Source organism: Carex rostrata, chromosome 8 (assembly GCF_964058835.1).
Source record: "Carex rostrata chromosome 8, lpCarRost1.2, whole genome shotgun sequence".
NCBI lineage: Eukaryota > Viridiplantae > Streptophyta > Magnoliopsida > Poales > Cyperaceae > Carex > Carex rostrata.
The window spans coordinates 9,317,776-9,335,595 of NC_135925.1; the positions used below are offsets into that span (position 1 = coordinate 9,317,776).

The 17,820-nt window shown below is 31.4% G+C and overlaps 1 protein-coding gene across 1 annotated transcript; it reads right to left on the reverse strand.

The window, feature by feature from the left end:
• Window positions 1-8,735: 8,735 nt before the first annotated feature.
• Window positions 8,736-9,417, reverse strand: LOC144558295 (poly polymerase). Its single transcript, XM_078307110.1, has one exon. It carries the CDS (start codon window positions 9,347-9,349, stop codon window positions 8,795-8,797), a length of 555 nt encoding a protein of 184 aa, XP_078163236.1. The 5' UTR covers window positions 9,350-9,417; the 3' UTR covers window positions 8,736-8,794.
• Between the last annotated feature and the right edge of the window lie 8,403 nt (window positions 9,418-17,820).

Below are 17,820 nucleotides of genomic sequence, written 5' to 3' on the forward strand. Positions count from 1 at the left end.
AGCAAAATCAGATTCGGGCGAAAATCTTAAATTTGAGTTGGCAATTATTATTCTTGAAGAAATGGTGATTTGCCCCTGATTCTAGCAGATAAAATACGAAGACCACAAAAGGACGAAAGTGGCCACGAATAAATTGCAATGGACGAATGGTTGTACCGCAGCAATGCCACTGATTTAAGTCCCAAGTGAATTTATTGTTGACTGATCTGTCTGCATTACTGTACTGCATGTCTATACAAAATCCAATAACTACAAATGGGCCAAGGTCCAGTTGTATTTCCATTATCTTATTCAGGTACACGATCCCAAACACAACAACTAAAAAGGTAAAATAATTGCTAATAAGTTCATATGCAATCTGATTTACAAATCGCAATTTTTTGTCCTGTCATGTCCGACAATCTAATTAAAGCTTCAGTAACTAAAGAGATTTAACGATTTCATCATCTTGACTATACAAAGTAAAAAAAAAGCATGTGCACGTAGCAACACTAAGTTAAGAATTAAAGTGGAGGGAAAAGGATGACCCTAATTAATAAAATGGTTCGGTAAGGTCATGACAAGTATTACAGAAAGAACTTACACATCATACATTATATACCACGTGGGGTCCATTTCGCTGCCGACACGGCCCACGAGCGAGCACAATCCGAATTTTACCCCCGAACTTTTCTATTGTTTTAAATGAAAAAAAAAACTTTTTTTTTTTTTTTTTTTGGGAAAAAGGCTTTGTGCTTTCGCTTCATGCCAATTTTCTTTACTGACAAGGGCTGGAAAAAACGGTCGTAATTTGTGGATCGTTCGTGACTTGTCTTTGGCTCAATCGTTAACAGTCCGCTTAATAGTGGATTGAACTGTTAGTGAGCTAACTTGTTATTAGTTCGGTTCAGAATTAACAAGCTAAATTAGGACTTAGTTCGGTCCATAATGAGTTAGTAAGTATAGACTGTTAGATATATATACGATTTAATCAGATCTGTAAAGATTTAGGGTTTAACTTTTGCTTGTAGTCCTATAATTTCATATTTTCATTTTCGACTCCCTCTCCGTTGTGCAGCTCCTCATGCCCTCACCTCAATCCCCGATTCCCCCATCCCATCCTCCTCCTCCGTGATCCCATAGTCCATCCATCACTCTTTGTCTCTTATTTAATATTTTTGATTTTGTATGATAGCATTTCAATAAAGTCCAGTGAATCCGTAAACTAGCTCAGTCTAGAGGTTTTAGCTTAGACTTAGATACTCTAAGAGCAGTTCACTCGACAATAGTTCAGTCCGAAATTAACAAGTTGAGCTAGAACCTAACTTGAAACTGAGCCATCTTGTTGCCACCCCAATTCATGATCGTGTCAACATTCGCTTCAGTCTTCTGTAGCGAGTACAGGCTATCCTGTACTGTAGCTGATTACTGACGTTCATGAGTCATGACCTAGATTGTATTGATGATTATATTGGATAATTGCAAAAACCTTAAAGAAATAAATAGAAGATCTTCACAAGAAAAATATTATGGCAATTTTTTTTCTTGTTATATTGTTTTTGTCCGTTACTAATCATTGGAGAGCCATTGGAATAACTCTAATAAGAGTACATTGTGGCAACAAAAAAAGGTTTTTATTTAATTAACTTGTATTGTAACTACTTACTTAGTAACTAGTATCATACTCGTGCATTGCAACGGGGATATATTATAAGAAATAAATATATCAATGAAAATAATAATTATCTAAAAATTAAGACACATGTTAATAGAAAATTTATATGATTTTGTATTTTTAATTAACTTTAATCGTGATCTCTAATAACAATTTGATGATGTGATGATTCTTTATTTTTAAGTACCAATAATATCAAATAATAGCTCGATTTGAATCTAATATCAAATATCATACAACAATTCAATATTGGCATATAATATGATATAAAAAAAACATAAATAAAAAGTGTTATCATGTGTATGTATAGAATATATATATACACACATATTATAAGAGAAATATATACTTACACACACGTTCCAATTTTGTATTTTTCTTCTTCTTTGTTTCTAATTTAGAATACACACACACACACACACACATTGATATATTATATATTGAAAATATATTTTAAATTGCCCACACCAATATGTATAGAAACAAAGAAAGAGAAATAAGGAAAAAAAATTAATTTCCATTATGATCCGTATAGAAATGAAGAAGAAGGAAACAAAGAAATAAGAAAATGGAAGGTGAAGTCTTCTCAATTGAAAATGAGAAATATAGAAACAAAGAAATAAGGAAATAAATAAATATATCGTTAAATTTCAAAATTTATTCAATTTTAATTGTAACATATCGTGTGGCAGCACATGTGGTGAGTATGTTTTTAACTAAATTTAGACTTTTATACATAAAATATATGCATTTAATCAAAAGAAGACAAATTATGTAATTGGAGGGCTGAGATCAAATCCGAAGTTTCATCTTTCAATCATAGCCGTTGGCGGATCGGACACCCAACGTGCTTAATAATAGAATGGAGATACATAATTAATTATATTAATTAATTGACGCGACATCATTTTTCAGAACAAAATTACATTGTTGAAATATTCATGTTAGTTGAACAATTTTTGAGAAATAGCTAGTCTAGGTCAATTAACTCGAGACCAAATATATGTTGTCCTTTTGATGGGCACTGTTGGCACAAAACCTTTCAGAGAACTTGTTGCAGAGGATCCAAGTCCTCGAGGGAGATAAAAATCTAAAACGACTAAAAACATGTCGACACTGAGTGCGTATCCTCTGAGATATCTCAACTTTTGCGTGACTGACGTGTCCGGTGCCTATTCGGGAGTGATGTAGGGTCAGTATTATGTGTGCTTTGAGATTCGTGCAGAACGTATTTAAACGGTTGGGATTTTCCATAAAGTCACGCAAAGTTTGAGATATCTCAGAGATACAAATTCGTCGACACTGTCTACGGGCTTTCTCCAAATAATAATAATAATAAAAAACATGTTGAGACAGCTTTCCTTTTTTTTTTGTTTAATCTATGGGCCGTAGGCCTGTTGAGAGATAGCTGCTAGCTTGCGACTCGGTGAAAACATAAATAGTTGGGCCTGCCCGATGAACGAAATTAAGGCAATCAAGTCAATTTCTCCGGGCCAATCCGAATATCGATTTTATTTGAACTTTAAAGGGAAATGAAAAATTAATAGAAAATTTTAAATTATCTAGTTATAAAGTAATGCTCAAAAGAAAAGTAAATTACCTATCTAAGTCACATATATGTGAGCAAATACTATCATATTAAATTTAAATCTTACTGTAGTAATTTAATTTTAATTATTTTGATTGAGACAAAGTTTGCCGGTCAAAATGAGAAGTTATGAATTCATTAGTGTTGTTATTAACGATCACTTATCACACTCTCTTGATGTATATTTCGTGGCGAAATTAAGAAAAAGAAGCACCTAGTAGAACATTTCATATTTTAATACAAAATAAAAAATAATTGCCCACAAGTATTTTGTTAATTATTTTATATATATTGACATAAGATACTCAATATTATGATTCTTAATATTATTGTAAACCCTACTCAACATTATCGTTGAAATCCACCTACCTTACGAGTGATGCGTCTACATTATGATCCTCTTTGCATTGATTATTGTATTATGAATGTTTATAAAAATAATAATTGTATGTTCAACGCAAATCTACATGAATCCGACCACATAATGAGAATGCCTAGGTTTATATGAATTAAATAAGTTCTTTTTGAAGAAATTTAGTTAATAGTTTAAAAATATGAGTCGGTTCGCGACCCGAGTCGAGCCAAGTGTTTACATGAGCCGAACTATTTTTCTTTTAAAATCGAGCCGAGTTAGAACCGAATTATTTTGCTGCTCTCATTGAGCCGAGCCGAATTTGAGCCGAATCTTAATCATTAGCGGTCGTAGTCTCATGTTTTATTAAAGTGATATCACAAAGGACAATCTCGGTTGATAAACTGGAAGATGTAATTATCTCATTTCAGTTATATGAAATGGAGAGTAGCCTTTTAAAAAAAAAAATCTGATACTATTGTTTGCCACCAAGTACTCACTTAGAGATCCATCAATGGTAAATCGCATCATGTTTGGTTCTAGCCTAAAAGGTTAAATAAGGAGTTTAGGCCTCGTTATTCCACTAAACGTGTCTTAATTGAGCCGGACTAAGATGGCATAAGTCAATTTTTAAGGCGGCCTAAATTAAACCACCTCACATGGTGGTTTAATTTTTATTCCACCTTGTGGCCTAACTTAAATGATTATAATAAAATTTTATTTGTATATAATTAGTATATTATTATTAATAATTATTATTAGTATATAATTTTATAATTAATATCTTGAATTGTTAATATATTAAATAATAATTATAATAGTATTATATAATTAATATCCTTTTATTAATAATTATTATTAATAAATAATTATATAATTGTTATGTTATATAGTTAATATATTAAATAATTATTATATAATATTGTAATATATTATAGTTATTATTAATATATTAATATTGTGTAATTAGTATCTTATTAACGATATATAACTATATAATTAATATGTTATATTGTTAATATATTAAATAATTATTATAATAATATAATAATATTTTATAGTTATTATTAATATATTATATAATTAATATCCTATATTGTTAATATATTAAATAATTATTATAATAATATTATAATATATTAATATTATAAAATTAATATTTTCTTATTCATAATTATTATTAATATGTAATTATATAATTAATATGTTATATTATTAATATATTAAATAATTATTATAATAATATTACAATATATTATAGTTGTTATTAATATATTAATATTATATAATTAGTATTTTATTATTAATAATTATTATTAATTTATAATTATATAATTAATAATTAATACTGTTAATATAGTAAATCATTATTATAATAATATTATAATATATTATAGTTGTTATTGATATATTAATATTATATAATTAGTATCTTATTATTAATAATAATTATTAATATATATTTTAATATATTAAATAATTATTTTAATAAGATTATATAATTAGTATCTTTTTATTGATAATTATTATTAATTTATAATTATATAATTAGTAATTTATTATTAATATATAATTAATATTTTATATTATTAATATATTAAATAAATTTTATAATAATATATAATGTATATTACAGTTATTATTAATATATTAATATTATATAATTAGTATCTTATTATAAATAATTAACCAATTTAGGCTTTCAAAACTTTAGTCCTTAACCAACTCTAACCAAATAAGGAATAATTTAAGTTATGATTTATTTTAGGCCTCAATCAAACATGAATAATTTAGACCGGCTTAAGTTGGAATAACCAATTTAGATCTCCTTAGCTTTAGACCACAACCAAACATGGGGCTTGGCTGTAGCGAGTATATCTGCGATCTCATTGGAATAAGCTGATAAGCAGGAGCCCATTTTCCTATTAATTGATCGATTGTTTAATTTGACGTTGTTGATAGAATATGAGAGGTTAAGATGTTAGAGGTGAAGGTACTGGCTTTATATATAGAGAAAGAAAAAAATAAAAATAAATTAAAACGAGAAAGACCAAAAAAGATGACGTACGAGCAAGCGTCATTAGCGAAAACAATTGTGGGCTTGACTGGACCACTATTGGTTGGGGTCACGAGTGGCGACCACAACTTATTTAATTGGAAGGGTTTAATACTTTAATTTCTTGGAGGAGGAGCAAAGTTTATCGATCATGGATGACGAATAATGAGTGTTAGCTACCAACTTATCAACCTTCTTTTAGTCTTTTTTTGGGAAGTCCAGCGTAACTGTCAATGTGGAATTCGGACTTCTGAGAGAAGGATGCTTCGTCGCAAGTGGGTTTTCTTGTTCCGATATTGACAAGTGACAATCACCCACCTGACCTCTGCTTTCTCCAAGTTCAAGCTGTTTCCTGTTATTCATATTCCACCGATGATCTTTATTGAGATTTGTGCATGAAAATTAATTCGTTAAGATGCACGCATGTAAAAAGTTTGAACGGTTAGAATCGGAATAACATGTTCACAGCAGATTTATTTCCCGAAAGGATAAATATGGTACGTACTCTTTGAATTGAGATAGTTAATTCATCCTCAACCATTAGGCTGGAATAAGTAACGAAAATCATCAATAGATTGGATTTGAATCGAATTATAGTATAATTTATAATGTAAATTTGTCGAAATTTTACAAAATATAAATATTCAAATACGGGATCCATTAATTTATATATGTAACTGATTTCGCATCGTATCAAAAATATGTTAGTATGATTATAATGATACAAATAAATCTTTTCAATTATTTTTTTTTGAGAACTTGACTGATGCAGCCAATCTTTTCAATTATGATAGACTCATTTAACTTATATATGTAGCTGTATACAAATCAAGTGAAATGTCACGTTTTGTAACGTGCTAGTTGGAGCTGGGCGGAGTACATAATTAACACGACTCTTGACTGTGTCAAATCTCCCTTTCCCCTGATCTGATATGCTGATATTATCTCTGTCAAGAAGTTCCCACATTGACTGACTTATATTTATTAGTTTGAAATTTTGTTTGTAAATCTGTGATTCACAGATTCTCGAAAGTCACATCCAGGTTGCATAAAAACAGAGGCAAGATATATTCCAACAATTTCTTGTTCGTGAAGTCAGAAAATTTCATCGGACTTAATTTGGTGTTGGAACTATTGAAAATTTTTTATCTATAGAAATTATTAAAATCACATATACGAAAACATAAAGAGTGTCTCATTTCTAATAAATATAGAAGGGTAAGGCTAAGATGCTATGGGTTGTATAGAGGACAACGGTGCTACGGCTCAATATTTGAGTTTTTAAAATCCAAACGGTCGATCCGAACCGTTCATCTTGTTCTTCATATTAATATGTGTTTGGAAACCAAATTTTACATTTTTTGAAAATTTTTTACTATTTTTTTAGATAGGTAGAAAATCAGTTGATCTAAAAAATTCTGCACTATTCAGACAGTTGATTTTCTACCTATCTAAAAAAATAGTAAAAAATTTCCAAAAAATGTAAAATTTGATCTCCAAACACATATTAATATGGAAAATAAATTTAACGGTTCGGATCGACCGTTTGAATTTTGAAAACTCGAATATTGAGCCGTAGTACCGTAGGTCGCTATACAACCCATAGCACCTTAGCCTTACCCAATATAGGAAAAAATAGACATTGATGAAAAAAAAATCTGAAATATAGATGCCACAAAAAATCAAGTTAGAAATGGATCAACCTCAATGATGAAGATCCAATTTTGAATTGATCAAATGTAACAGCTATTGATTCTTCTTTTCTATCAAATTTATAGAAAAAAATTACTTGGATCTTCATCATTGGGGCCAATCCACTTAAGATCTGATGAAATGTGGCACTTGTACTTCTCCTTTTTAACCGTTAAAAATATAAATATATATATCGACGGATCTGAACCATTGAGTCTGACCCATATATTTGGATCAGGCTCATTGAGTCAAATCTTTCTATATTTGTTGAAAACTAAGTACTATTTCTGTTTCTGTACGTATGGATTTAATAATTTATATAGATAAAAAAATTTCAGAACTATTATCTCATTAAAACATTATCAAATTGTTCTTAATATATTTTTTTCTCTAACTTAATATATACATTAGAGTAGAACTGGGGTGTTCTTAAGTTCACCAAGTTCTTTCGTAAACTCAAGTCTAAAACTTATCGAATTGACTTTAAACGATGAATTCGAACCGTTGAAATTCGCCTACTTTACAAGTGATACGTCTATATGTAAAATAATTTAATTTTGAAATTAATTTTGCATAGAGTCAAGTGGTCAAAATACGTGCAAAAAATGAATGCATTAAAATTAAATTATTAACCTTCTAATTTAATTTGACTACTTGACTATAAACTAAATTAATTCGAATGTTTAAAATTCTCACATATAGACACATCACTCGTAAGGTAAGCATGTATCAACAGTTTAGATTCATCATTTGAAGCTTATTTGATGGATTTTAGACTTGAGTTCATCAAGACTCTTGATGAACTTAAGAACACCCTAGTTCTACTCTATGCATTATAACCAGCTTACAATATAATTAATTATTTGTTGTATCATTTAATTTATAGTACTTACTAATACATTTGCCCTGTATTCCGATTATAACAGTGTAACATGTGCGAATTTCAATAAAGAATTTTTTTCATGCGCCGAATTTCAACCAAGATCAATGACTGGGACCGGAATAACGGTTAAGTGCCCACAGTTTGCAACAGCTTGATTGTGCATATATACTAGTGACGAATCAAACTCTTCTATGAAAATCAACTAGCGAAGTTTGTACTTTATCCGCCGTACACACCAGCTAGCTTCTCGCTTTACTGATTATAAATTAATTGACTATTATGATTAGATTCGCAACAATAAACCAATACGACTATAATTATGTAAGCATAACTGAGTTATAAGTTTCATTTTCTACATTGCATTTCCTTGCTCCTTTCAAATACTTGTCTAATTCCTATGTACAAATACACACAACTTTTTTTCTCAATTAATATTTATGCCAATGGAAATCAAAACTGAAACCTATCCTACTTCACCCAAGTGTGCGGAGACAGCTCAGCGCGAAGCACTAATGAAAATATTTTTAACAAATAAAAAATCTATAAACCAATAATGTTACTTCATTCTGCTACTCTTGAATGGCAGCCAACTTAGGCATGTTATGTCCATCTCTCACTGATGCTCTTCCTCCTAATTTTGTTTTAGAATTCCGCATAAGTGTATTCCTCGTAAATTGCTCTGATTTTTTCAGATCGTTACCAGTTTTGCATGTTTCATCTAATTTTTCACCCAATCCACGAATTGGCACGACCTGAACACCTCGCTTACCGCCACTGCTGCCTGCTCTTTTCTTTTCCAATGCTCCATCCAAAGCCAAGCTAGCCTTAACTGCAAGAGCCGCCATGTCTTGTCCCTTCAACGGATGATCAACCATGGATCGAGGTAGAATGAAGTATATCTGGTCTAACTCGACCCAGTCATGCGAACTCAATGCAGGGATGTCTCTGTCCAAGTATAACTCATCCGAGCTGCAGAGGAAAGAATCAGTATTCATTTCATCTAAAATCTCTGACACTTTTGTGGGCACCGAATACTCTCTTAGAGATCCATCAATGGTAATCACCTTGGCTGTAGCGAGCATATCTATGATCTCATTGGAATAAGCTGATAAACCGGAGCCCATTTTCCTATTAATTGATTGATTGTTTAATTTGGGGTTGTTGATAGAATATGAGAAGTTTAGATATTAGAGACGAAGTAACTGGCTTTATATAGAGAGAGAGTGAGCGAGAGAGTAAACAACAGAGGAAGTTTCAAAGTTTTTTTTTTTTTTTTTTTTGCAGTTTAGGAAGTTTCAAAGTTGGAAACAAATTAGGAGGAGAGACACAATAGATGACGTAGGCGCGGCCGTCACTAGCAAAAACAGTTGTGGACTTGTGGGCCTCAGTCTGTCTCTCCAAGAACTTGCACAGTTGCACTGGGGTCAACGAGTGACGACCACAAATAGTCAAACAACGACCAACTATTTAATATCAATAAAAACTTATTTCTTTCGAATTTCAAACCTGCAATATTTCATATTGCGTTTGAATGGAACAAGAATAACATTAATTCACTATTTTTTATTTGTTTTATACGAGCTAGTTCACTATTTTTCTAATTCAATCAAAAATTGAAGTAGCTACTATTTTCAAACTTGAGATGAGTTACTATCACTTGATCAAAGACTGACTCTCTAAAAACTAATTATCATTCTTCTTGTTAATTATTTTTCTGTCTTTTTCTTGTAGCTCAATCTGTCTCCCTAATGATCGATTGTCACCAAATTGTGTGGAATGGAATGAGAATTTGAAAATTTACAAATTTATGTAAATTTGTGGAACCTATCTTCATGAGTATGTACGAAAAAAAGTTATGAAAATGTGATAAAATGCAGGTTCAGTTGTACTATGAAAAAAGTCGTGATTTTTTTTCTAAGATACTTCATATCAATTAGGGGTGAAAATGGATCTGAATTATCTGGTATGATGATAGGGTGTGAAACTATACTAAAAAAAACTATGTTTTGACCTAGAAAATGCCCAAAAATCTTACGTCGAATTACGTTTTTATTTATAATCATATTATAACTTTTACATTTTTCTAGTGATTTAAGGGTAAATACAAACAAAACCTAAGCATTCTAGTCAACTAGCACGCGAATTGGAACATAAAATGAATATTTCGCTCAGTCAAAAAGTTCATGCGGATCACCAAAATGCATGCAATTTGGACCATAAAGGTATAAATAAACAAAATTTAGGATTTCTAAATTTCCATGTATCTTTTAATTAATAGAAATTAGGGCTATAAAACCATCGGACTTGATAATTTGCTTCACTTATTATTAATTATTTGGGTTTTATGGTTAAATACGCAGCAGAAAACCAATTATATGTATATAATCATGTGATAAAGAACGGAGAAAAAGATTAAAATATGAAACGCATATCAGCAAAATTAAGTTATCAATTTAATTTTCTACATTGCATTTCCTTTCTCCTTTCAAATAGTTGTCTAATTCCTATTTACAAACACACACAACTTTTTTTTTCTCATTTAATTATGCCAAAGAGAATCAAAACTGAAACTTGTCCTACTCCAATCAAAAGTTGGCACAGACAGCGCAGCAGTAATGAAAATATTTCTATAAATTAAAAAAAAAAAAAACTACAAACTAATTGCTTCATTCTGCTACTCTTGGATGACAGCCAACTTAGGAATGTTATGCCGATCTCTCACTGATACTCTTCCTCCTAATTTTGTTTTAGAATTCCGCAAGAGGGCACTCCTACTATTTTGCTCTGATTTTTTGAGATGGTTACCAATTTTGTTTGTTTCACTTAATTTTTCATCCCATTCACGAATCGGCATAACTTGAATACCTCGCTTGCTGCCACTACTGCCTGATCTCTTCTCTACCAATGCTCCATCCAAAACCAAGCTAGCTAAGACTGCAAGAGTCGCCATGTCTTGTCCCTTCAACGGCTGATCTGCCATGGATCGAGGTAGAATGAAGTATATCTGATCTAACTCGACCCAGTCGTGAGAACTCAACGCTGGGATGTCTTTGTCCAAGTATAACTCATCTGAGGTGCAGAGGAAAGAGGCCGTATTTTTTTCATCTAAAATCTCGGATACTTTCGTCGGCACCGAATACTCTCTTAGAGATCCATCAATGGTAATCACCTTGGCTGTAGGGAGCATATCTACGATCTCATTGGAATAAGCTGATAAGCAGGAGCCCATTTTTCTATTAATTGATCGATTTTTTTAATTTGGCGTTGTTGATAGAATATGAGAAGTTTAGATATTAGAGGTGATGGCTTTATAAATAGAGAGAGAAAAAGAAACAGGGGAAGTTTCGAAGTTCTAAACATATTAAAACGATGACGTCGGAGCAGGCGTCACTAGCGAATACAATTGTGGGCCTCAGTCTCTGGAAGAACTTGCACTTGGACCACTTGGTTGGCGTCACGAGTGGCGACCACAACTTAATTGGTTGGGTTTAATACTTTAATTTCTAGGAGTAAAGTTTATATCGGTCATGGATGACGAATAATGTGTGTTAGCTATCAAGTTGATTATCAAACGATTACAATTAGTGGCTACACTCGGATACGGATCATAAAAACAGCGACTTTCTAGTTCCCTATTTTAGCGGCAGTCAAATAAGTCATGGCAAGTATATAGTCCTACGTTTTGACAGCCACTATCAAACTGTTTCAAAAAAATATATATATAGTCCCACTTTTCATGCCTAAATTTTTTTTTTTTTTTTTGGAAAGTCCAGCCACACTATCATTGTTGTAATTTTAAGTGAAGGATGCTTCATCGCAAGTGGATTTCTTTGTTCTGACATTGACAAGTGAATCACCCATGAAACCTCTGCTTTTGCTGAGAATATAAATAGTTAGAAGGGCAAAGTTGTAAATAAGAAAATTAATAGGTACCATTATTGTAGGCTCCGTATCCTCCCAGGTACTCACTACTACAGAAAAACACTTTACTATCGGTTGAAATTGTATTCTGTTATCGGGTTCTAAATCGTTGCTTATCGCCCTGATAGAAAATGTATACACATATGCCATCAGTTCAAACCGTCAGTGTTCAGGTCCAACGCCATTGGTTGAAAATTAGAGACTGATGATAATAATAGTTCTTCGGTTGTTCAATAAGCCGTTTAATGTAGAAACACCATCGGATCTACTTTGGTAATGAATCGATGACGATCCTACATATGGTGTTTGATATTTGACGATGTTGATCCTTTAGTGCCATCTCTTGCGTTGTTAAATCTAGGGCAAATGCCACTTACACCATCTGTTTTACTGCGTTGGCATTTAACAAGTCTCTTGATTATGTTAGCTATGCCAACTGTTGCTAACTAATTTTGAGCCGTTGAAAATTTATGTGAATATATGTTTTTAATTGTGCTTTTATTAGGATCTAGCCTCCGTATATATATTATATATGTATCCATTTACATAAAATAACACCCAATAGTAGGTACAACAAATAATATAAAACCATGTCAGCTAATATGAATAGAAAATTAATATAAATAAAAATAGCTAATTGTATCATATATATAATTAATACATTCAAATTGTATTCAGAGTGAGTCTATGGTACTATTCATATCATGGGTTGGTCCGTGCTACGACTAAATATTCGAGTTTTCAAAATCCTAATGGTCGATCCGAACCGCTCATCTTGTTCTCCATATTAATATGTGTTTGGAGATCAAATTTTACATTTTTTGAAATTTTTTTTACTATTTTTTTAGATATTTAGAAAATCACTTGATCTGAAAATTCTGGACCATCCAAAAACAGTGATTTTTTACAAGATGAATGGTTCGGATCGATCGTTAGGATTTTGAAAGTCGAATACTGAGCAGTATTACGGGCCAAATCGTAATATGCATAGTACCATAGACTCACTCTTGTATTCAAATCGTACAATAGTTACAAAATTAAGGACTTCTTAGATATCACTGATAACAAAATCCAAAACGAGATTGTTGTTCCTAAATATATACATATTAATCATCATCAATCACTGATCACAAAATTCAAAACAGGGTTGCTTTTACTAAATAAACATAGTAATTAATCATCATCAGAAGGAGAATAGTCATTGCCCTTAGGTGTTGCAATGTTCAATTTTGTCAGTAGCATATATATATAAGTGAAAGAAATATTACTATTTAATTTATGTATTGCTCGTAAGATTGTACCATTCAAGTTGTAAAATCAGGTTTCTTTCTCTACCTCTTGTGCTTGCTCCTCTCGTACCTCTTGTAGAGGTGTAAACGGTCGGATAAGGATCAGATAGTGGTTAAACCGTATCCTTATCCGTTATAATTTTTTGGATACGGATAATATATTAAATGCTACGGATACGGATCGGATATCAGACAAATACGGATATTAGATCTAATATTTTCATAATAAGTTTGTTGATTACAAAACATATATCATATTATCAAAAACATTAGTCACTTATGTCATAGTGTTATATTATTCATCAAAATATATATGTATGTATATGCAGTTTAATAAATCATTGGTATGAATATGTAATTTAATAAATCAATTTAAGAACATAGAGTATATTTGTTGTGATTTAGGGATGTGAACGGTCGGATACGGATACTTACGGATAATTAAAATTCTAATTGTATCTTTATCCGCTATAATTTTTTGGATACGGATAGTCTCGAATATGGATACAGATCGGATAATTTAAGTAATTTTCCAGATACAAATTCGGACGAAATCGGATAATATCCGATCCGTTTACACCCCTAATCTCTTGTGCCTTCTCTACCTCTTGTACGTACTTACTCCTCTCGTACCTCTTGAGTTTCTTGTGTTTGCTACTCTCGTACCTCTTATGCCTCTTGTACTTGCTGCTCTCGTACCTCTTATGCCTCTTGTGCCTTCTCTACCTCTTGTACTTACTCCTCTCGTACCTCTTGAGTTTCTTGTGTTTGCTGCTCTCGTACCTCTTATGCCTCTTGTATTTGCTCCTCTCGTACCTCTTATGCCTCTTGTGCTTGCTCATTTTATGTCTTCTCTACCTCTCGTGCTTGCTCCTCTCGTATCTCTTGTGTCTCTTGTGTTTGCTCCTTTTGTGCTTCATTCTCTACAAAATACAAATATATAACATCTAATATAAGTATAAATAGAGTCTTGTAATCAGAAAAATAAGATTGTAAATGCAATTTGTTTTCTTAAATCTCTTCTTTTTGTTTTACAAAAATATCAAAAACAAAAAGGTATAAATACCCATAAAAGAGAAGTGTAATAAATAACAAAAATATCCAATATATATCAATAGAAATTATTATTCTCATAAAATTTACAGTTTTCTCCAACTTCAAATGTTCACAAGGCCGAAAGGATGAATATGGTACGTACGTACTCTTTGACTGTGTACTTTGAAGTTGAGATAGTTAATTCGTCGTCAACCATTTTGCATCAATAATTAACAATATACTTATCAAATTCGTCGTCAACCATTTAGAATTGTCAATAGATTGGATTTGAATCGGATTCTAATATAATTTAAATGTAAATTTATTAAAAATTTACAAAATTTAAATGTTCAAATACGTACAGGATCCATATTCATTAATGTAGCAGATTTCGGATCGTATTAAAATATGTTAGTATGATTATAATGATACAAATCTCTTTTGAACTATGATAAACTCATTTAACCTATATGTGTAGCTGCGCATACAAATGAAGTGAATGTCACGTTATGTAACGACCTAGTCAGATTTGGGCGGAGTTCATAATATACGACTCTGACTGTGTCAAATATCCTTTCTCCTGATCTGATATTCTGATGTCTTTGTCAAAAGGTTCCCACATTGACTGGATTATATTAGTAGTTTGAAAATTTGTTTGAGAATCTGTGATTCACAGATTTTCAATAGTCACATCGTGGTTGCCAAAAAACCGAGCCAAGATATATTCCAACAATTTCTTGTTCTTCAAGTGATCATGAGAAAATTCAAGGATTTGATAATTTAGTGTTGGAACTATTTATCTCATTATACATTAATATCAAATTGTTCTTAATATATTTTTTCCAAGTCAGAAAATTCATCAGATTTGATAATTTGTTTCACTTATTATTAATTAATTGGCTATTATGGTTAAATACGCAACAGCAAAGCCAATTAGTATATAATCATGTGATAAAGAACTCAGAGAAAGATTAAACGAAGAAACGCATATATATATATATATATATATATATATATATAGAGAGAGAGAGAGAGATATATATATATATATATATAGAGAGAGAGAGAGAGAGATGGGCTACGGTGAGCCATGGAGTAAAATGAGTTGGTACTCCATGGCACTATATTTTTTATTTTGAATATGAAATGACCAATCCAAATTGCTCAACATGATCTCCATATTGAAATGTGCTTGGAGACCAAATTTTTACATTTTTTTGAATTTTTGTACTATTTATTAAGCAATTTTGAAAATCGCTGATCCGATGGTCCAGAAATTTTTACTGTTTATAGAAAAACAACAATTTTCAAAATTGCTTAATAAATAGTAAAAAAATTTAAAAAAAATGTAAATTTTGGTAACCAATCACATTTCAATATGGAGATCACATCTAACGGTTCGGATTGGTCGTTTGGACTTTCAAAATGAAAATACGGCGTGAAGTACAAACGCGTTTTACTCCATGGCTCACCGTAGCTGCTCGTCTATATATATATAGATGGGCTACGGTGAGTTGCGAAGTAAAACACGTTAATACTCAACGCAATATCTTCATTTTCAAAGTTCAAAACGTCGATCCGAACTGCACAACATGATCTCCATAATAAAATATGCTTGGAAACTAAATTTTATATTTTTTGGATATTTTTTTTTACTATTTATTAAGCCAGTTTGAAAATCTGAAAATTTGAGTGAACAGTAAAAACAATAAAATTTTCTGGACCACTGGATCGACAATTTTCAAAATGGCTTAATAAATAGTAAAAAAATTCCAAAAAAAATGTAAAATTTGGTCTCCAAGCATACACTAGTGGAGAACTTGGAATTAGTGTCGGCTGTTTATGGGTATTAGTGTCGGACATTAGGCGACACTAATCGGGCTGATACTAATACTTTGTAAATAGCCGACACTAAAAATAAGGCATTAGTGTCGGCTATTTATTAAATGGCCGACACTAATACTAACTTTTAGTGTCGGCTAATTATTAAAAAACCGACACTAATACTTAAAAAGCCGACACTAATACTTATTAGTGTCGGCCATTTAATAAATAGCCGACACTAATACTTATTAGTGTCGGCTTTTTAATAAATAGCCGACACTAATGTTTTTTTAAAAAAAAAATAAATTTCAAAAATTCACTATAAATCATAGAAAATTCTAAAAATGAAATTTTTTGTTCTGGAATGCTCATATATTTTTGCTGAACTATATATAAAACAAAGATATCAAATAATTCATCATAATTTACAAATAACACTCACTAAATAAAATATCATCCAAATTGCTCATTTATTGTTATCATACAAACCCTAAAACAGAAAATACATACATAAAAGATACATAAAAGTCCCTAAAAACTCTAAAATTATAAAGATTATATCAAAAGTCCATGAAGGAAGGCTCGGATCGCGAATCTGAGCCCGAAAATGGGTGAAACTAATCTATAGATTGGTTTCAGATCCGGTTTTGGACTGTGGAGTTCCTGTCAAAATTTCAGCCCGATCCGACGGACGGATCAAAAGTTACGCCCATTTTCGTGAAGCATGCGCAGAAGAAGCGGCTGAGAAGATCAGATCAGAGAGAAGCGTGAAGCGAAGTGAATGTTTAAACCCTAGGCGTGCGTTTGAAAGAGGTGCGCGGGACTTAAAATGAAATTTTTTTAGTTTTAGTGTCGGCTGTTTATAAATAGGCGACACTAATAACTGAGAATTAGTGTCGGCTGTTTATAAAAAGGCGACACTAATACATTAGTGTCGGCTGTTTATAAATAGCCGACACTAATTGTTAAGTATTAGTGTCGGTTGTTTATTAGTGTCGCCTACATCTAAATAGCCGACACTAATATTATTAGTGTCGGTTTTTTGTAAACGACCGATACTAAAGTATTAGTGTCGGTTTTTTAAGGCGACACTAATTGTATGTTCTCCACTAGTGATATTTCAATATGGAGATCATGTTGAGCGGTTCGAATTGACGTTTTAATTTTAAAATCGCAAAGTGTGAAGTAAAATAGTCACTTTACTTCGCAACTCACCATAGTCCATCTCTCTATATATATATAAACTGAGTTATCGATTTCAATTTCTACATTGGATATTTCCTTTCTTCTTTCAAATACTTATCTAATTCCTATTTATAAGATACATACAATTTTTTTTCTCATTTAATTATGCCAACGAAAATCAAAACTTAAACTTATCCTACTCCATCTAAGTGCGCGCAAACAGCGCAAAGAGTACTAAAAATATTTCTAAAAAAAAGAAATGAAAAATTCTACAAACTAATAATTGTTGCTTCATTCTGCTACTCATGGATGGCAGCCAACTTAGGCATGTTATGCCCATC